The following is a 22,797-nucleotide window of genomic DNA, read 5'->3' as shown; positions in this document are numbered from 1 at the left end:
AAATTCTGTTTCGTTGCATGAATTTTAAAGAGTTCAATGTGTCCTATGACAAGAAAAGAAAAGAAAAGAAAATTACAGGGTTTTCTTTCATTAATGTTAACATAATTATCCCTGACTTTTAATTTGGCTATTTCTTGTTAGCTTCCACTTTTGTCTTAGAAGAAAAAATTGGAATCTGGCAGAATTATTACCGAGCACTTACAAGTTTTTAGTTTGATAGCAACTAACTGTTAGCAAAATATAATTTACACCTGAAATTATGAAAATTGATATGAGCAGTAGTTAATTTGTACATTCTTAGTAGCCATATTATTATAATAATCATTCTTAAATATAATGAATTAAATTTACATACAATATAAATTTAGCATACTGATATAACTAATTTTATAGGAAATTTTCCTAGGAATTACATAAATTCCTCCACAAGTTATCTAACCACACGGATCCTCAGCTCCGTCATTCATAAAGCAAGAATAAAATTTTTTCCTACCTCGTAGCTACTATGTATTTTATCTTTATCTCATGAACTTAATTTTATTTTTCCCTGTGTTTCATAATATACCTAAATTATTAATCAATAGATACATATATATAATTTATACGTGTGTATATATGTACATGTGTAAATAAATCTGTGTATAAAATATGAGGATTAAACAGGATTTTGAACAGGAACAATTAACACAAGCAGGGGCAAGTTGCAAATGCTCAATAAATGTTATCTGTTATGATTATGATGATTACACTTGTCAACAACAACAACAAAAACACAAAAAGCTGCAAATAAGAGAAAGTTTACTTGAGGTTTTAAGTATTGCAATTCAGGAGGCATAGATTGGAATAGCAACTCAAAGGTGCTCTGAGGTAAATGGAAAATGGCAGGAGTTTATAAAGGCAACTTACAAGATTTTCCACAGAAGGTTATTTTTACAGAACTATGATTGGTGTCACAGGCATTCAGTCACTTGTTGGTAGCAGGTTGGTTGCTAAGCTGCCGTCTCTAGAGAGTAAAGAAAACAAGTCCCAGGTGGTCTCAGGATGGCCTAATCAAAAGTTTATGTTGCATCCAGATGTGGACATGTGTCAGTTCCACTTCCCTAGTGGTCTCCCAGCTCCATTTTGACATAAATGACTCCATTTTTTTTTTTGTTCATGGCCCACAACTTCTAGGTGGAAAAGAAGTTGGATCAATAGAAGGTGCCTATATTTACTCTTGTGTTCATTATTCACAGTCACTCAACACATAAATATTTTTAGCAAACTCTACTTTGATAGTATACAAATTTGTATGAAAAATCCATTTTACCCAGAAGATGGTGGTAGGTGGGAAGAGTACTTACATTGTCATGTAGACAGGTTGTGATTACTATAGACATAAAACATTTCTTCAGCATGCATCTCTTATTTTTTAATACAGAAATACGATTTCTAATAACAGAAAGGCTAAGGATGAACTTTATTGCCAAGATATCCCTTATTATTTTTACTAAACTCCCTTAGGCACCAATCAGTAAAGACACAAGCATATACTGCCTATATTGCTTTCATCAGTGAAGGGCAAACTCTTTCCCAATGCTCTGCCAAAATTATACCTTTGCAACTGTACCATTACTGAGATTTTTTCCAAGATATTCCAAGTTTAAACTGAATATTTTACTATATTCACTGGGTGAAGGTAGTTACAGAATTAAAAAAAAATTGTCAGACATGGCCTATATCTAAATGTAACTGTCAATGTACAAATTCTATTTCTTAAAACGATATCGCGACCTTCGTTTGGCATGAGGACCTCACGAACTACTTACAGCTTAGAGTTTTAACTTAATAGGACGTTTACTCAAACATTGCCTTGATACAGAGGAGCCCTATCAAGGAAATCTCTCTTCTTTGCAGTATTTATATTTTCATTCACAAATATGAGCTGGGGAAAGTAGCGTACAGAGTAACAAAATAAAATTTTGAATACAACTTTATTTTCTTTAAAAAAATCTGGAGTCTCTTGTTTAAAATGGCACTAGGCTACAAAATTACTTCACAATTCCCAGCAGAATACCTATGGTGGTTTAGAAAAAAGATCAGTATTCCACTATCTGAAAATACTTGGAATCACCTGTTACCGGAGTCTGGGCAAAATTTCTATGATAAAGCTGAGGACTCTGTAGTGAGAAAAATGTTTTTTTGGTTTCTTTGCCCATGCCGTGTGGCATGTGGGATCTTAGTTCCCAGACCAGGGATCGAACCCTGGCCACCTGCAGTGGGGCACAGAGTCCTGACCACTGGACCACCAGGGAATTCCCAAGAAAAATGATTTTAACCATTGAGGAACAAGTGCACAAGGACAGCCCACCCATAGAAATGACTTAGGAAGATTCCTGAGACCCTTGGAGATCTAGATTTTACACCAATACTGTGGCTGGACTGGCCCTTGGCATTCTTATGTTGCCAGATGCCCTCAGCAATAATGACAGGAAACTTTGAAAGAAACAAGGTTTATTACTTACAAGTTCTGGAAATTACATAGCACAACTGGGGCCACACAGAGAGGTAGCAGGTAGAGAGAAAGAGAGAGAGAGAGAGAGAGAGAGAGAGAGAGGGAAAGAGAGAGAGAGAACGTGGGCCTAGGGTTCTACATTTATTAGGGTCAAGGGTGGGGGACTGAGGAGTCATGAGCCCACTTTTTATTGGTGAATTTAAAACATTAGAGCAGGACTTTAAAGTGTGGGAGGCGAAAAAAAAACAAGTGGCCCAAGTGGTCAGCTATCAAAACCAACTAAGGTCTCTGAAACAAAGGAGGGGATCAGGCATGGCCTGGTTCTTGAACTAATTTTGTGCCTGGCAATATGTTTATTTGAGACAGCCATCTTTGACGTAGAGACCTCCTCATTCAAAGCTTAAGTCAGGCACTTGCATTACAAAAAAGAAAAGACCCAAATGTCAGGGCTTACACTACAGTTATAGACCCTCTCAATTAAACTATAGGGATTTTAGGAATGTTAATGTTCCACAGCAGCCACGTGAGTGGCCCAAGTGAGAAAAGGGACTGTAGTGGGAAGAAATATTGATTGTGAGGTTGGTTATAAATCGATCCATAAAAAACTCAAAAAGGGAGGCAGCATATTCACTGAGCAGATACTTCTCTGTACTTTCAGTGGAAGTTGGTACAATTTTTGGACAGTGAGAATTCTTACACAAACTTTGCAACTAGTACATGTTCTTTTTGTTGCAATATGTATATTTGTATTCACTTATAAAAAGTGCATATGTGTCTTAGTGTCGTCCCCTTAATCCTAAATCTTTCATACCAGGGAGGAGACATCATTCATGAGAGGTGAGAATTACTGGGCTTCAAATCTTAAACTTCAAACCGAAAAGGTACACTTGACCAAGAATGTTGCAGAGAAATCTATATGCAAGGCAGAAGATAATTGGAAGATTAGTTAGTGAGGTGGAATCAGATCCTGGGGACTTTATTTCAGCTCTCTATGCTTCCACGTCTGGCCATCAGATAAAGTTCTTAGTTCAAGGAACTCACAGCTGTGGACCCTGTAAAGGCACTGTCAACCTTTGCTTCTTGAACCCTTTCTTCTTTTTTTGTTTCTTGTTTATCTTCATTCTGATGGATGCATGTTTTTCTTCAGCTATACTGAAACCATTTATTAAGTTATACCAACCATTCTAACCTGTACACTATTCCTTTTTCTTGAAGTGGTTTTGGATATTCACGATCTCATCTCTTACAGACAGATTTTAGGCATTAAGAGAGCAATGTTTTGGCTCTGATTTCCAAAACCCGGGAGGAAACAACAGAACCACTATTGTGATCATCAAAGTGAGCACAGAATTTACTGACTGGCAAAGTAAGAGAACACACACCTGTGAAAAATTCAATGAATAGTTTTCTGAGGGGAAACTGCAGGAAGCATTATGAGCTAGGGAAGTGGTGGGAGTTCATGGTGGTTATGTTAGATAAGGATTGGTGTTTATTTTCTGGATAAAGCACAGGGGTACGTGAGTCTCTACAAGGTTAGTTAAAAATAAGCCCTATGGTACATTGGTCAGGAAAGGGTCTTTCAGTTGTGCCCAGTGTTAAAGATAAGACCACAGGCCCAAAATTATATCACTTGTGCTATAGCTGCTGAAAGTTCAATGTACATGATGGCCTAATAGCTTCAGTTGGTTAGAAGCATTTTTGGTGAAACACAGAATTTAAGCTAAATATATCACAGGCAATTACTGTTATAAGTTGAAAATCTTTCTTTTACATATCTCATTACAGCCATAATTTATCACTTTCCATAATTATATCCAGGGTTTATATTCCATCCTGGGACAATAGTTTAGAGCTTAATTACATTTGTATTTCATCATAGTATATAGCACAGTACCTGGATGTAGTCAATGCTCAATGAAAATTATTGAGTTAATGAAAACTAAGGTAACTGAACATTTTTGTATCATTTTTTAGAATTTTGTCAAGATTAATGTATATGCATTATGAATAAAAATTGTGTAACAGGATTTCTTAACATTTTATCAGAGTAACATACTCTAAAATATGACATAACATAGTGAAATCACCATCAATTTTAACTTTTCTCTTTTCTCTGTCATTTCCAATTTGCAGTTTATTAAAACTATTTCACTTATATGTTTACTTCTCTGTGCTTCCAATTAACTGATAAATTGATTCAATGATAAATGGAATATCCATTATTCTTGTTCACAGCATTTAACAAAGAAGACTAATAACGAATACATTCCCAAATTCATTTGACAGAATTGATTTTCAGGACTGACCATTTAAAATATATTTCTCACATCATGTAATGACCTTTATAACTTACATGAGCTTGTTTGAGTATATATCTATCTATCTATCTATCTATCTATATAGATAGATAGATAGATAGATCATGTGATATATAGATCATGGAGTTAGAAACAGTAATAACTCATAGTAATTAGCAAAACTGATAAATTAATTGATAACAGCAAATATTAAAGACAAACATTTCTATTAAAAAATAGATGCATCACACTCCTTGGTATTTACCCAAAGGAGTTGAAAACTTATGTCTACACCAAAACCTGCACATTGATGTTTACAGCAGCTTTATTTGTAACTGCCAAAACTTGGAAGCAACCAAGATGTTCTTTAGTCTGTGAGAGGATAAATAACTGTGGTGTATCCACACAATGGAATATTATTCAGTGCTAAAAAGAAATAAGTGATCAAACTATGCAAAGACATATAGAAATATTACATGTTTATTACTAAGTGAAAGAAGCCAGACTGAAAATGCTATATCCTGTATGTTTCCAACTATACGATATTTTGGAAAGGGAAAAACTAAGGAGACAGTAAAAAAAAACAGTCAGTGATTGCCAGGGGTTGGGAGGAGGAAGAATTAATTAATATGCAGCACACAGAAGATATGGGAAATCTCTGTACCTTACTCTCCATTTTGTTGTGACCCTAAAACTACTCTTAAAAAATAAAGTCTCAAAAATAGATACAATTCAAATGTCATTAATAATTGTTTGATTAACTTTTTGGTTGGAGAAATAAGAGATTGTAGGTTATAAATAATTTCTGGCATTTTTTATTGCCAAAATAATTATATGCTTTAAATACAATAAAATTATCTGCCAAATACTTTTACTTTCCTTTTACTTTCCATTGCATCAGTGTTTCTATATGGAAATCTGCTAAGCAAGTTTTTAGGCTGTGAATGTTAGGCTGTGGATATCACGCTATGGTTCTCATAGAATAACAATTACACCTACAGGCCTTTTTGGAAATGCTTCCTTCTAATTGTTACAGGCAGCATCTTACATGGCTCCCATTGGTTCCAGCATCTTGGTGTTCATGCCTTGTACTATACCTTCCCTTGAGTGTAGTCTGGACAAGTAACTTGGTTCTAATTGGTAAAATATGGCAAAGATGATGTGGTGTTATGGCTGTAATTAAGTTATTCTATCATGCTAGGAGACTCTAATCTATTGCCTTCTTGATTTACACACTTTGATGATGCAAGTTGGCATGTGGGAGAGGCCCAGGTAGCTTGAAACTGGGAGATCTCCAGTAAACAGAGAGGTAAGAAGTGAGGTCCTCAGTCCAGCAGACAGGATCTGACTGCTGCCAACAATCACTGAGTGATCTTGGTAAAGGATCCTTTCCTAGTTGTGACTTTCCTTGAGACTCTAGTTCAGATGAGATCTTAGTTCAACAGCTTAAGTGCAGCCTGGTGATAGGCTGTGAAGCAGAGAATCCAGTTAAGGCATCTTCACAAATACCATGCACACATTCTGCATCTCTCATTTTCTAAGAAGGTCAGATAATTTATCTGACAAGCCAAACCGACACCCATTATAATGTCTCCTCTTAATCTCAGATACACTATTTTTCCCTAAATCATTTATTTTGACAAAGAAGGGAAATAGGAGACACATTCATCCAATGAAATGATACCAGAGGACCTACAGCTCATCTTTTTCTGGAAGAACAGAATCAAGTTTCTCCACTAAGACAGCCACTGAGTTTCATTTCCGAGATTTCCCTAGCAATCATTTCTGCAAACGTGTAGGCTTGCATCCAGCAACACAAGTTGCCTTCTCCCCACTGTTTGACCTCAGTCAATTTAATTACCTTCTTTGGATCTCAGTTTTCTCATCAATAGAATGAAGTTTTTGGACTATATGATGTATAAAAACATCTCCTATAACTACTGAGATATTGCAGGTAAGTGTACCTTAAAAAATAAATAAATAAAAGGCTACACTCTTAATGTAGCCACAGCAGAAGATTCTGATGGCAGATTACCTGTGATGCAAAGCTGTTTGATATACAGCCTGAATGTGCCAACAATTTCTGCTCACATATTTTATTGCAAACTTAAATCTACTGCAATCTGCAGAGATGCTTTTCAGTAGAGCCCCTAGGCTTTTTTTTTTTTTGTGACAGTTGTTTACTTTTTTCATCTTCTTAGTGCAACTTTAAAAGAGTTTATTCTTCTTATTCTTTACTCTAGTTGTGACAATTTCTTTCCTTGGGAGCAAGAAAGAAATAAGTTCTACAACTGCCAAAGAGAAATAAGCACAAAATTTTGGAAATGATACTGTCCTTAAGGTAACTAACTCCCTTTCAAATAAATGAATATTTATGTGAAGAGTTTAATAAATCTAAAACTAACATTAAGAATCAAAGCAATTAGAAGAGGCAAATTAATCAGCAAGTAATGGTTCACAATGAAAGAATAAAAGATGTCAGGGAAGCAAAAAATAAAGCAGGTAAGAACTAGACGCTAATGTGATTATCTAAGACTAAGTCACAGAAAAATTAATTCCCTTCAGGAATAAATATCTATTTTCCTTGGCATTTGTACACTTAGAAATGCACCTCGCTGGGTTGTTTACGAATCCTTTCATCCCTGTAATGAACATTTATTGTTCCCCAGTATCCATCTTCATTTTTCTCTCCTATCAGCACCTAGTTTTTCCTTTGAAGAAGACCCTGCTGACTTTTTGCGTGAAAGCCATGTGATTCTGACTAGAATGACAGTACACCTTCTGGTAGAAACATTGTAAGAGCTAATGTGTCTTTTATTGCTGTCTCTTATTTTGCTACTGTTGTACTTGTTGGGTTTGGATACTTTTTCAGTTTAAACACTTCTAATCCTAATGCCTCCCCCCATTTTATGAAGATAAAAATTATACACCAACATCCATATTAAATTACTTATAAGTAATTTATTTTTTTATAGCAAAATCCATCAAAACTCTTAATGAAGTCCTCTTAAATGAAACACAGTTGCTCACTGACATAGTTTTGGAAGAGGACATAATTTTCACCTTCTTCCTAGTGAAGCTGTGTGCACCCAAACATACGGCAGTCCAAAGAACACTGAGCTTTCCCTTGGGGTTATGGAAGTTAGTTGACTGAGAACCAAAGCTCTGGGACATTCGTGTGTGACTTAATTTGATGCAGGAGCACCCCATCATCTCAGCAGGTCAAAGACTTTAAACTGGGGCATCAAATAGGTTTCTATACACCCCAAACAGTAAGAGTAAGAATGCCAAAGACAAGTCATTTTAGTTATTTCTAAATCCCTGAATCAATTTTTCATTGAGAAATTTGTGGACAATAAGCTTTGCTTTTAAGGATCTTTTTAAATCATAAAGACCTATATCCCATGAAGTTAGAAAGTAATCGGGTTGGTTTTCATCTGACAAGACCACCACAAAAGTTCAACAGTGCAAAATGGAACGAATTGCTGCTTTTTCCCTTGTAGTCCTAGTGAATTTTTTAAACCAGTAGATAATACCTGTGATGAGTGGAAATCAGAGACCAGTTGATACATTTCAAGTGTGAAGCACGGACAATTATACTAATCATAGGATTGTTTTGAGGATTAATTGAGGTAATATTTATAACATGCTTAGAAGAGTACGTGACAGATAGTTAGCTCTTTATAAATGTATATAAATAAATCATATCTATTTCATGTTTGCATCCTCATGGCTTAATACTGTACTCTTGGATACTTAAGGAAATTCCTGAATAATGTCAACACACACCATACAAGCTATTCTGTGACTGTAAGGCTTGTTTTTCTCATTTCACAAAAGGATACCCTAAGATATGGCAAGTGCTTTAGTAAACTAGTTTATTTTCTACTCTCTGACCTCAAAAACTCACTCAATACCACTGTTTTTGTTTTATTACCTTTTTATATATGGTTCCAAAACTCTAGCCCTGAACTTTTTCCCAAGCTCCATTTACAACTACCTGTGAGATATTTAATATCTATGCTTCACATTTTGGTAAACAGCAATTACATTCTCTGATCTAGCAGAGGTAGAAAATTTGGATGCCTCCCTCTCTCTCTCTACATCAAATGAACTCAGTTAATTCTATCTCAGAATGTCTACCAATCACTCCTTAATCCCTATTTGCTCCAGTGACTCCTTCAGGCTCTTACCGTGTCTCACCTAGATTATAACATAGAAGACTCTCCTCTCTCTGCCCCTGTTTCTCTCTCATTACTTCATCCACTTTCCTCTTCAATTCATTTACACACCATTGTCATAGTAGGCTTCCTAAGGAAAACCTGTGTTATTTCCTTACAATCACTTCTGCACTGAATGATAGTGAAACAGTAAGTAGCAAAGACCCTATCCAAGGTCCTTCAGAAACTTGGCTGAAATTGTTCTTTCCATATATAACACCAGCCAATTTTTCTCCTCCTTTCCCCAGATACTTGCTATTTTCTGATATAAAAATATTTATAAAGCCTTAATTTATGTGCACAATTTGAAAAACAATATGAAACTCAAAAAAATAAATCACAGGAGACTTATAAAACTAACTGAAACGTGAATTCCAAGCTGTATTTTCCACTGTAGACATGTTGGGGCACCATTTTAGCTGGTTAATAGCAACTCTGGAGATCCAGATCCTTTGTTAACATCATGTTAAGTTGCTCTAAGTTTGTGTGTGTACCTGTGATAACTACTGAACTGATATTAAATATTTATTAATGGTATTACTGTTAAAAATGCTCCAACATATCAGTAACTTTGAAACAGAATTTAGAGGTGATAAAAATTATTGTTTTTATATATAATTTTTAAATTTATTATTCCCTTTCTTATGCGCTGAGTTGATATTTAAAGTTCACATGTTGGTCTTAACCCCTAGTACACCTCAGAATGTGACCATATTTAAATATAAAGTCTTTAAAGAGGTAATTAAGTTAAAAATAGGTCATTAGAGTGGGCCCAAATCCAATATGACTGGTGTCCTTATCAGAAGAGGAGATTAGGACACAGACAGGTATTGAGAGAAGACCACATGGAGACACAGGGAGAAGATGGTCATCTATAAGCCAAGGAGGAAGGCCTCAGAAAAAACCAACACAGCTGACACCTTGATCTTGGACTTCTAGACTCCAGAACAGTGAGAAAATAAATTTCTTTGTTTATGCCACCCCCTCTACTGTACTTTGTTCTTGCAGCCCTAGCAAATCAATAGACCCTTCAAATATGTTTAAAAACATAAATACAATAGTTGCAGATTACTGTACTATGCAAGAATGTAACTTCCCTATTATACATTCCCTTCTATGGGGAAATGAGCCTCCATTTATATGTTTTTAATTATGTGTGCTCTTCAGAAACCCTTGCCTCAAGTAAAATGCCGAGGTTCTAATCTTGGCCATTTTCCTCTTCTGAGCATTAACTCAATGTCATACGTTTTTACTCATTTATCCTCGCTCAGCAGAGTTTAATGGAGTGGTTAAGGGTGTAGACTCTGGAGCCAGTCCACCTGGGCTCACAGCCCACTTCATCACTAACTCTGTGACTTTAGGCAGTTACTTAAAAAGCCTGGGCCACATTTTTCTCAGATACGTGTACAGTAGAAACAATCATAAGAATACCTGCATTAGAGGGCTCTGTAAGGATTGAGTTGATATATACAAAGTGTGTAGAATAGTATTGGGAACATAGTAAGTACAATTATGCTGGCAATGATCCCTCTACTTGATTAGGCTCCAGTTATCTCTTTCAGCAAAACCTTTTATCCTTCAAGGCCCAGAAAAAAAATGATACCTCAACTTTGAAACTTATAGTGACTCCACTTCCCCTTTCTTCCCAGGTTGAATACTAAATGATCTTGTGTTGTCAAAGGTATTGTAGAGGTTTGAGCTTTGGTTTTTAATCTGAATTCAAAAATAGATTTTTTTCCATTTACCTATTATACAATTTCAGACAATTTGCTTAATTTGTCTGAGCTTGCACAACTAGTACATTACATGACAGGCATGCTCAGTATTTTTCTAATAAATACATATTTCATCTTGGGTCTGGGAGTATAATGTCAACCACATAAGATATTGCAGTATTCCCAAAGTGTGGGACTAATGGAGGTACCAAGATAATTTTAGGTTGAACATAGACATGGCATTAAGGACACTGAATCATACAGAGAAAATTCTTCTTTCAATTTTACTTCGATACTGCTGATTAGGTCAAGAAGAATTATCTCAGTTTGGTGCTATGTTTTAAAATTCTTTAATGCTTATTCATCCCCATTTTTAATCAAGAGAGATTTTGAGCCTTTATCAGGTAACATTTATTTAGAATTGAATCACATTTATTATTAATTACACTTATTTTTACTTAGAAATTTAGGACGGGTGACAGTGCTTTTTCCATTTATAGAAAATGATACAAATTTTTCTTTTAAAATAAACTCATTCAAGTATAAAAGGTAAGTTGATTTAAAGAAAAATATCACGTATATAATAGCGGTATGAGGACATGGTGAAAATCATTGAGGATAATATGCAAATTACTGAAATTTGGGCAACACTAACTTATATGAATTATTAGAAACGATTGTGTTCAATACATTTCAAGGTAGCTATTAAGTTCATTCTGTAAGATGACAGTAGCAATTAGTGATGTATCAAGTATTGTTTTACAGTAGTCCCAAGAAAGAACTAGAAACAGTACAATGGTGAACTCAACACAGCTGCTGCTTTTCTTCTGTACCAGACCCTGGATATTGCAGAAAAGCCCACGGGAGATAGTGGGAGACAGACACTAGATGTGGTATACAGGTTTCATTATCTCTTATCGTTATCTTCCACCTTAGAGCTCTGCCTGCCCCACAAGGTAAACACTGTTGAAGTGGTAACCCGAAGGTGATAGAGATTGAGGGCTTTCAGGATGTAATTTTTTTCCACCTTCACTTCTGGCCCAAACTTTCCTAGGATACATTATTGCAGTAATTTTACTGCCCGTTTCCATTCGGATGCACTTCAATACTAGCGATACCGCAAACAACATTGGAGAATACACCTCAGCTTCCAGATTTTAAAAGTTACTCTCGTACCTTGCCACTTGGTAGGTTAACCCCCAAGGTTTCGCTAAGAGCACTGCTAACACTGCCCGCGAGAGTTTCCCTCACGTGACTTCCTTACAGCTCCGCGCGGAGGCACGCTGACGTCCAGACGTCATACGACGTCTGGACGTCAGCGAGTCGCCGAGCGTCTTGGGCGTCCTGCCGGAGCCGCTAGTTGGGCGGTGGTTCACAGCTCAGTTATTCCTCACTGCTTCCGAAAGCGTGTTTGAATCCTGTCTGTCAGCTCCTAGCGGGGGCGTCTTGGAGGAAACGGAGCTGGGGGTGATGGCGCCGTCGCGTCTCGGGACCCTCTCCTGACGATTCTGTTGCGCGGGGGGATGTGGACGCTTGCGGGTCAAGGCTGCTGGCGCAGACGCGCGCTCGCGGCTTGGGCCACCTGGGCGGCGCGTCGGGGGCTGCCCGGGCCTCGCCCCGCGCCGACCCGGGGAGCTGCAGCCGAGTTCAAGGCTCCGGACAGGAGCTACAGCTCCGCGGACCGCAAGGTGACCGCCCCTGAGTTTCTCGTCAGCCAAGTTTTAAAACTTGGGAGGGGGCTCCTGGCGAATTTGGGAATGTGTTGGCCTTCCTAGGACTACCTGTGAACGCAGGCTGCGCTTCTGTGAAGGGCGCGGGCTCCGCTCGGGTTTCTGACTCCATTGCTCACCAGTGTGACCTTGGGCAAGTCACGCCCTAACTTTCCTCATTGGTGATATCAGAACTTTTTTATTGTTTATGCGAGGTGCTGGCCTCAGCATGTATTTAATTTTTAAAAGCCTACTGGGGAAGCTGCTCGTTCCATTTTCGTGCAACTTTTTAGCCATGGGACTTGAGCAAGTTACCTGACCTTTCTGTGACTGTTTCTTTCGTTGTTAAATGAGATGCTCATAAAACTCCGAATGGTTGTTTGTGAGGCTTGCACGGTGTAAGGCACAGACCTTTTAGCCCAGTACCTAGACTGTAAGGAGTGCTGGGTATGCCTTAGCTTCTGTTTGTTTGATTATTTCGTTTAGCCTCAGCCGGAGCAGGCTTGTGCAGTTCTGACTCTATTCCTGTGATTGGAGGAGGTGGGGCTTCAGCGACTCTAAAAACTATACTGTCTGATAACTGTGAAGAGATAACAGTTTAGGCAGTAAAGTAACTGAATGCAAGTTATGAGTAACCGCGGATTAAAAAGACTATAATTATTCCGTTTTACCCTTTTCTAAAATGCCTGTGGAATGTAAAATGGATTTATGTTGCAATTCCCAGATCTTAAAAATGGTGCAGGACTGTATATCTTTTGAATTGAATGGTGGGGGGAAAATCCACGGGGCAAACAAATCAGGTTTAGTTTTTTTGCAGAATTTCTTTCAGGTGTAGTTGCACTCTTATTGTGCGCCTTGTATTGGAGCACTTAACAAAAAAAAGGAAACTTAAGTTCATGAGAGTTGTGTATTTCATTGTAATTTCACTTTTTTTTGCTGGTTAGGAGATAAAGATTTGATTCGAAAAATGAAATGTTTTGAGTGCAAAAAACTGACATATCTACTTAAATACCAGTTTTTAGCAATTTGCAGTGAGTCTCAGTAAAACAGTAAAGGTGTATGCAACTAAAAATCAGAAGTTAACTTTCAAGATATTTTAAGAATTAAAGTGATAAATAAGAGGCCTTTTTTCCTAATGTGGTCATTTTTTTTTCCCTTCTCTCCAAATAAGTTGTCAAATAACAAAATCATCTAAATTAAACTTTTGAAGGCTCTACTAGGAGCACAGATTTTTAAGTAGACTGTTGATTAAATATGTGATGGGGGCGAAAACTTCTCCTTTGGTTCTTTCAGCTTCTCTGTAGCTTTTTTGTTTCAAGAGATTTTGTTAGACCAGGTGCTCCAAGGCAGTGGTAGCATTGGTCTGAGGCCTGTTAGGAACCGGGCTGCACAGCAGGAGGTGAGGGCCAGCGCGGGGGAAGCTTCATCTGCTGCCCCGCATCGCTACCCATCACTCGCATGGCCGCCTGAACCTCCCCCTGCCCCCCATCCATGGAACAATCGTCTTCCATGAAACCGGTCCCTGGTGCGAAAAAGGTTGGGGACCGCTGCTCTAAGGCTGTAGAGGAGTTCTATGTATCTTGTGTTCTCCATTCGTGAAAATACATTCAGTTCCTCATTGGCCCTTGAGTGATGGAAATATTATGAGACTTATTTAGTTATATGGTCACCTTTGACAGTGAAACCAATGTTTTTGATGGTCCTGTTGTAATCCATTGCTTGTAATACGACTTTAGCCATACGTCTCTTTACTGTCAGAGGAATAATATAAACAATATTAATGCTATAAATGAAATTGTTCTAAGAAGACTAAAAGAACATTCTTTAATTTAGTATACTTGTTTCATATTGTGCACAATTTATACTCAAAAATGTAATATGTCTCTCCCCTTTCTAGGAAAAAATTGATATGTCTAGATTCCCTGTTGAAAACACTAGAAATTTCAGTATCATTGCACATGTGGATCATGGCAAAAGTACTTTAGCCGATAGGCTCCTGGAACTAACAGGTATTTTCATTTTTTATTCTATACCTAATTAATGGCAATGAATAATTGATAATTACTTTTACCATGCTTTTTAAAAGTTTGGTTTTAATTGTATATGTAGTATTGTCACTTTTTAAAAGCTCATAGAAATATCAATAAACATTTCTATTTATAGGGGCAATTGATAAAACAAAAAATAATAAACAAGTCCTTGATAAATTGCAAGTGGAACGAGAAAGAGGAATCACTGTTAAAGCACAGACAGCGTCTCTCTTCTATGATTATGAAGGAAAGCAGTACCTTTTAAATCTCATCGATACACCGGTAAATTTAATATCAATTTTTTCTCTATTGTTAAAGTCAGCCTTGTATTAATACTGCAAACAAATCCTATTTTCAGTTTTTGAACTGAACATTAAATGCCTCACTTTGCTTTCTGTTTTCTCAGTGTTCTTATGTTAGTGTCAGTTGTTTCACAAGCACAGGCTAAAAAAGAAACCTATTAACTTTTTATCCAGTGGAGTCAATAGATATACCATAGTGCCCCTCCCTAAGAAGCATTTAAACTTTGACATTTAGAGGCATTAATATTTTTTGTTTCTCAGGGCCATGTTGATTTTAGTTATGAAGTATCCAGGTCACTCTCAGCTTGCCAGGGTGTTTTACTTGTGGTGGATGCAAATGAGGTAGGTACTTGAATTTTATATGACGTGATATGCTACTTGGTTGTTCCAGGGTTTTCCTTAAAATGCTTTGGGAAATAGAATTTTTGTGTTTGAAGAAAATAAGATTTATTTTATTACTTAAAGTTATGTTTTGGTCCTGTTAATTTGAAGTTTTATTACACTAAAGTTGTCTGAAGTTGACTCGTTCATCCTTTTAAAAATGTTAAGAGGAATTGTTCAAGAGATTTTTGAAGTATGTCATGTTATATATACATCCTACCAAAAAACCCTCAATTTTAAGCAGTTCTTAATCTGAGGTTTCAATGTTTTAGCAGAACTTGAAAATAAATCTTTATTTTTGAGGTCATTTTGGGTGTTTTTAAGGTAATAATTTGGAAAGTGTTAGGTTTAAAGAAACATGTCAATAACATTACCAAGTTCTCTGGTATAAATATAACCATAAAAAATATTGAGATGAGAATATAAGAGCTATGATATACTATTTAAGCTTTTGATATATTTCAGTTTCTCACAGACTCTTCATTCAAAACCCAAAGATTTTTTCGTTGTTGTATTAAATCTACACTGAGCCTGTCAGGGAGAGTCAGTCTCTACCTTACATACGTATACTGGGCTTTACAAAATATGTCACAAGAGTCCTTTGGGAGGCTTAGAGGTCCTTAAGGATCTGTGTTTTACTGCTTTGTCTCCAAAGCTTAATACAGTGCCCTCTAAAAAACACTTCCTGAACTGAAAGAAATTTTCACAGGGAATGATCCAGATGCATGGAAGTATAGATACCATAGTTTGCCTTGTACCTTTGCTTTTGATGAGGATGTGTGGAATGGTCTTGAATTACAACTTTTGCCATAAATGGTGGAATGATCCTCTTAGTGTCTTGTGTCTTGGTATTTCCAGGGTATTCAAGCCCAAACTGTAGCAAACTTCTTTCTTGCTTTTGAAGCACAGCTATCGGTAATTCCAGTCATAAACAAGGTAATTTGTTAGCACAACAGTGCTATTTATTATTTTACTTTGTGAACTATATAAAGGAAAAGAAAAGTCAAAAATCTGCATGTAACTTTTGACTCCCCACAAACTTAACTACTAATGGCCTACTGTTGACCAAAGGCTTACTGGTAGCTTAAACAGTCTCTTAATGCATACTTTGTTATATGTATTGTATACTATGTTCTTACAATAAAGTAAGCTAGAGAAAATAAAATGCTAAGAAAATCATAAGGAGGAGAAAATATATTTACAGTACTCTATTTATCAATACCCTAAGTTTATGTCATCTGTTTATAAGGTGAATCATTTCTCAGTACTTACATCAATATTGTCTTAGGTGATAGATACAAAACACCATAGATGTTATATGTATTACCGACACCAGACATCAAAAAATTAAAACATAATGTGAAAAAGATCTTCATATTTATTTGCAGGTATAATGATTAACGCATTGATAATGAAGCAGAAATATGATTGCTTTATGGTATGATACTGTATGTGATTGCTTCATGGAAACCTAGCATATACACTAATGAATGAATCCTTATAAAGTTTTTATGGCATACAGTATTACAGTCACATTCATAACAGTATTGGAAACATTGCTACATTTAAAAAAAATATGCTTATATATAATTATAGGCTGATATGCAGTTTCTCCAGTTATGAGAGGCATACTGTATGGTAATGTAATTCTTTGAAAGCAAAGTTATAAAACAGTAAGAAAACCAACACATTACTAATTTTATGTTAAATATCACTCATCTTATGCCTTTGCTAGGGATAGGCTATCCACTCAATACAAGTCTTGCACATGATGTTCTACAAGTGTATTTTTACATATTTATTGAAAAAAAATCTGCACACAAGTGGACCTGTGCAATTGAAACTCTTGTTATTCAAGGGTCAGTTGTATATTGGTGGGATTTATTTCTTTGAATTGCATATGATAAAATTGCAACTCAAACTCCTATACCCTGGCATGTAGTTGAGAAGATAGTCTCCCTGAATTACATGGAGTGATGGGGGGCTGTTTCTGTAGTAAAGGGCAGGGCAGGCACAATAGTGTGTTGGACTAAACCATATAAAGGAAAAGAAAAGGACCTTATGAACTAGGATGAAACAGTGTAACACAGGACACTTAACAGTTAAGTACTAAACTGAGCACTGTTGATAAAGCTTAACTTTTATATTTTAAAATTAATAAATTAAGAGTCTTAATTAAAAATCTGCATGGCATTCGGTTTTATTTTTTGATATTGAAGTTAGGTTTAAAAGAAGCAAGGTTGCTTATAGGTAAGACAGTTTGTTGTTATAAGTTATATCTAACTTATAAGATCGGTTTACATGGTGTTAATTGAACTCTTCTGCCTTGAATAGCCAACTGCCTCTGCTTCATGCTTGCTCTGCTGTCTGCCTATTTTCAGTGGCCATGCTTGTTAAAATTATATTGCCTTTTTCTAGATTATTATTTTAATACTTTTGAAAATAAAATCATAAAGGGGTCAGTTAGTTTAAAAGCAGGTATGCTTTTATCTATATCGAAATACCACTAATATGCAATACATTTTAATTTAATTATATTAAGACATAATGAATTTTTTTTTTAAGATAGATCTGAAGAATGCTGATCCTGAAAGGGCTGAAAAACAAATTGAAAAGGTGTTTGATATTCCAAGTGATGAATGTATTAAGGTAAAATACTGTTTTTTTGTTTTTAGAAGACTTGGTTTTACTTTCAAAAATCGCAGGTAATTGGCCTAAGTATATTATTATCTTACAGTTCTGCAAAGTTCTTTTTACTGATATTTCATCTGATCTTTGCCAAAAATCCCTATTATATGGTTAGGACAGATAGAAATTACTCTTATGATACAGTTGAAAGGACTAAGAGTCAAAGATTTTATCACTTTCTTAAGGTTATAGACCTAGTTAGCTAATGTGCCAGGACTAAAATGTAGGCCTCCTGCAACTCTTCATAGTATTATTTCTTGTATGCCATTTTGCCTCTATGGAAATATTCTCTTTGAAGAGCAGGGTCAGACTAATTTCAAGGCATATGTACATATCATTCCTGGAAATATATTTTATTTATATCAAAGTTGATACTATTTTAAATTTGAATTTTTAAATTTACCTTTTAAATGGTGCTTTGGGTGTTAAATAGCCATCGCTGAACTGTGCTGTGCTACATGCTTGTGTAGTAAGTCTGTCAGTGCAGTAATATAATGTTTAGCTTCCACTTTCAATCTTGTTTGAGTTTTGAAAAAGCAAGTTTCAGCTGATGAAGTGGGTTTTTAAAATTTTAACACATTGGATGATTATATAAACTTGGTAATAACTAGAAAAGCAATAATTTTTTTTCTTGGATATATATGTAGAATTTAATGGTTTTTATTATGAAGAGGGACCTCATTGTAAGGCAGTTCTGAAATTACGGTATCATGACTTGGATTATGTTATATTGAAGTATAATTAACTGTTCAGATTTTAATAAATCTTTACAAAATTCATTCATATACTTAATTTGGTGTGTGCCAGCTAGGGACAACAGCAGTGAACAGTACAGGCAAGACCTCTGTCTCGTGTTTATATTCTGCTTGGGGAGGCAGTCATTGAATAAGTTAAAAGAGAAGTAAGTATAGTAATTATTGAATGAGACATATGTTATCAAGGAAATACATTAATGGAGTGTATTGTTCCAGGTGGAATTACCATACTTAACAATGAAAAAAGTCTTTTTCTCAGAGAGGAGCTGTGATGCAGAGTAACTCAGGGAATTCTTGTCTGATGAACTGAGACTTGAAGGAATGAAGAGTTGGGAGAAATGCATTTCTGGAAGAGGGAGGAGCAAGTGTAAAGGCTTGGCATGTTTGGCAAGGTTTGGCATGTTTAAGGAACAGAAAGAAGCCAAGTTAGATGAAATGGCTTTGTAGGTTGGGGGGAATCAAGTCATTCTGGGACTCTTGCTGTGCTAAAGTGTTTAAAATTTTTAAGATAATGAAAGAATTTTAAAGCAAGAGAGGAAAATAAGCTGATCATTCAGGTTGCCTTATAGAGAATGGATTAAAAAAGGGTAAGAGGAGATATGGGGAAACCAGCTTGTAGTAGTAGGCCAGGTGCAAAAGGGTGGTGGCTAAGTATGTGCTGCTGATGTTGAAGAAGTGGGCAAATTTGATGTGTATATTGTGGATACAGTAGATTTTGCTGGTGTGTTATGTGTAAGGAAGTGAAATAAAGAATCATGGAGGGTTTGGATTTGAGCAACTGGTTGAATACTTGTATTTGTTAATATGGAGAGGACTCGGGGAGGAACAGACATAGTGGGAAAATGAAAAGCTCTGTTTTGGACATAGTGGGTTTGAAATGTCTATTAGACATCCAAGTAGAGATATTGCATAATTCTACAATTCTGGCATTTGTGGAGAGGGCTTAGCATGTATGTAGTATTGAGGCCACAGAAATGGATGCCATTTCCTAGGGAGGAAGTGTAGGTAGAAAAAGAGGTCCTAGAAGCCAGACTACATTATTATCAATTTGTAGGGGGTTTTGAGTAAGAACTTAAGAAGGATTAGAGAGTAGGATTCAGAAGAGGAGGATGCAAGGATTGAGTTTTCAGAGAGGTGAGAATACAGATTGTAACAAGAGAGAAGGCAAAGAGGTTGTGTATACAGGTGCAGATGGATTTGTATGTTTGGGTAAAGGAGTTTTTGATGTTTTCTGTTTCCTTAAATGAAGTAAGAGGCAAACGTATCTGAGAGTGAATTGGCCATAGGGAAAATGTGTAGGTTGAAAAGGAAGGTGGTGTGAATTATCTTACTGAGTGACAATGTGAATTTAGTAAGGGATGTGTCCTGGGACTACCAGGAAGTGTTAACTGCACATTGAGATCTGTGGTCATGAACTTACAGAAACCAACCAGACCAGTTACTTGACTTTTCTCCAGCAATGTTAAGTTGCTCTGATTATAAGCATAGAAAAGGCACATAGCTGGATGCAGTCACAGTTGAGGTTTTACCAACTGCTTAGGATAGAGAATAAAAAGTAGTTAAACAGAGTGATTACAAACAGTGGACCCTTGGAGTCTCAGCTGGGAAAAGAGGCAGGGGGCTGAATGGGTAATGAAAAAGAAAGTAGCCTATTCAGTGGATTAGAGGTTGTGATCTTAAAGGATTGTTGCAAAGAATGTACTAGAGTCTAAAGCAGTGGTTCTCATTAGGGGGTAGTTTTGCCCCTAGGAAACATTTGGCAATGTCTGAAGTCCTTTTTGTTGTCACACTGGGGGATGGATGCTACTGGCATCTTGTGGGTAGATGAGAATCCATGGATACTGTTAAGCATCTTACAGTTCATAGAACAGCCCCCCAAACAAAGAATTATCCAGCCCCAAATGTTCTTAGTGTCGAGTTGAGAAACTCTGATCTAGAGGGACTTTAAAGGGTAAGAGGAAGTATTCACGGAATTGGGTTTGAAATAAAGATTTCCGAGATAAGTTCAATTACTGGTAATGACAAAGGTGAGTCAGATGCACATGTGTTTTGAGTCTTTTGGCCTGTATTTTCAGTGTGAGAACAATAGTAATAATATGCCCTACAGTTACCTGTATGATATCTACATATATTGTTTATTCACACAGCAACCTTGAGGTTTAGGTAAAATATGAAAAATCAGTTCATTTATCAGATGAAGAATTTGAAGCTTAAAGAAATGTGTATTGTTTGAAGTCATTTATTACATGTGGAGTGATGATTATAACCCAGATTTTTTTGAACTCTTAGTCCACTGTTCTTTCAATACCATAATCAGAATGCTTTTGTAATTTAATACCAGAGAATCACCTAACTGTAATGGAAGGGCAGTTGTTGATATGTTATATGCTTTGTGCTTCCTTTTACGAAGTTCTTCAAGCAAATTGATAACTTTTAGAGTTCTTTTTCCCTTCTAATTATAAAGCTCAGTCACAAGGATAGAAAAGTGAAGTCAACTTTTTCAGTGTTTGTTTCACATACATATTTTTAGATTTCTGCTAAACTTGGAACGAATGTTGAAAGCGTTCTTCAGGCAGTCATCAAAAGAATACCCCCGTATGTATTTTGCTCTTTTTATACTATTTGTTTAACAGTACAAGGTCCATCAATTTGATCTGCTATTTTAGCTTAGTAGCTACGGCAAATGTACTCTTTGCAGTCAGTGAGAATAAATTTTTAATTTATTTTTAGTAACATATAGAAGGCAAATACAATATAGAAAAATAAAAGAAAAAAGGATGATAGGGATCTCTTAACAATTATTGCAATAGACTTGAATACATTGGTAATTATTGGTTTTTTTTCTTAATCCTGAACAAATATATTTCATCAGTTTCATAAGTAATTTAAAAACAGTCATTTAAAATGTATTTAAAACTTGAGGTCAAATTAAAACTAATATAGGCATTATACCTTATAGAAAGGTCCTTTTATTTTGGCTGTCAGTTAATCAACTTTTCTCAAGTACTAGAATAAATTAAGCATAATATTTGAGTTAAAAAGGCATTATATTAAGATTTTAATTTATTTATTATTTAAATTTAATTTATTAGTGTTTGTTCTTTACTTATTTTTAATAGTCCTAAAGTGCATCGCAAAAATCCCTTGAGAGCTTTGGTATTTGACTCCACCTTTGACCAGTATAGGGGTGTGATTGCCAATGTAGCATTATTTGATGGAGTGGTTTCCAAAGGAGATAAAATTGTATCTGCGCATACTCAAAAGACATATGAAGTTAACGAAGTAGGAGTTCTGAATCCTAATGAGCAGCCAACTCACAAACTGTAAGTAATCTGCATTAGTAATTAAAAGACACTTGTATGTGTTTCTGTCACAGCCTTTCTTAAATTGGTGTGCTTAGAATGATCCCAATTTGGTAACTTAAAAAAAAAAAAAAACCTGATTATTGAATGCAACTACATAGTGAATCCTCTTTGAAAAAGAATCTCATGTGTGAGGGACAGTAGGAATTTGATGTATTTTTTTATTCCTTTTGACTAGCCACAACTAATTTTATATTCTGGTTGCAGACTGGGTCCAACATTGATGTACTTGATGAGATGGTGAAAGAGATAGTTCTCTCATCCATATCCATATCCATACTGGGTATCAATTTTTGACATTTAATTTTTTTGTAATTAGATTTTTCAACATAAAATAGTGAAGAAAATTCGATAATTGTTTTCTTTAGTGTGGAATTCATGATAAAACTTTGATTAACAGGAATTTATGGCGTGTGAGGTTAGCAAGGTAGTGTACATTATAAAACTAAGTTCTGAGTTCACTTATAAAACAAATATTTATTGAGTGCCTATTCCATCAGTACTCCAGATACTAAGATAGATTACCTTGGGCACATAGTTTTCTAAGGTCTTTGTTTCATCATTTGTCAAATTCAAGGTATGAACCAGGTGACTATATAGGTCACAATTGATAGTTTAATGTTGTATGTCTAAAACTGCACTATTTTGTCATTTTTTATGTAATTGAAAGTCATAAAGTCTATTGTAATTTTCTCAAATATTTCTAAAATGTGTCTGTATTCTTATTTAGGTATAGTTGATTTACAGTATTATATTAGTTTCAGGCATACAGCATTATGGTTCAGTATTTTTATAGATTATACATTAAGAGTTATTGCAAGATAATGGCTATAATTCCCTGTGC

General features: G+C 35.7%; 1 protein-coding gene across 1 annotated transcript in view; it reads left to right on the top strand.

The window, feature by feature from the left end:
• Positions 1 to 12,053: 12,053 nt before the first annotated feature.
• Positions 12,054 to 22,797, top strand: part of GUF1 (GTP binding elongation factor GUF1) — a 23,866-nt gene continuing 13,122 nt past the window's right edge. Inside the window, exons 1-8 of the mRNA XM_081246553.1 lie at positions 12,054 to 12,414; positions 14,333 to 14,444; positions 14,599 to 14,747; positions 15,029 to 15,109; positions 16,007 to 16,084; positions 17,714 to 17,797; positions 21,122 to 21,186; positions 21,711 to 21,914. Of these exons, the coding sequence (XP_081102679.1) occupies positions 12,250 to 12,414; positions 14,333 to 14,444; positions 14,599 to 14,747; positions 15,029 to 15,109; positions 16,007 to 16,084; positions 17,714 to 17,797; positions 21,122 to 21,186; positions 21,711 to 21,914 (938 nt within the window). The 5' untranslated portion in view covers positions 12,054 to 12,249. The remainder of the gene's footprint in view (positions 12,415 to 14,332; positions 14,445 to 14,598; positions 14,748 to 15,028; positions 15,110 to 16,006; positions 16,085 to 17,713; positions 17,798 to 21,121; positions 21,187 to 21,710; positions 21,915 to 22,797) is intronic.

The sequence above is a fragment of the Mesoplodon bidens genome (assembly GCF_964165515.1).
Source record: "Mesoplodon bidens genome assembly, chromosome: 1".
Classification (NCBI taxonomy): Eukaryota; Metazoa; Chordata; class Mammalia; order Artiodactyla; family Ziphiidae; genus Mesoplodon; species Mesoplodon bidens.
The sequence above is the reverse complement of the archived record's forward strand: the minus strand, read 5'-3'. Positions and strand labels throughout refer to the sequence as shown.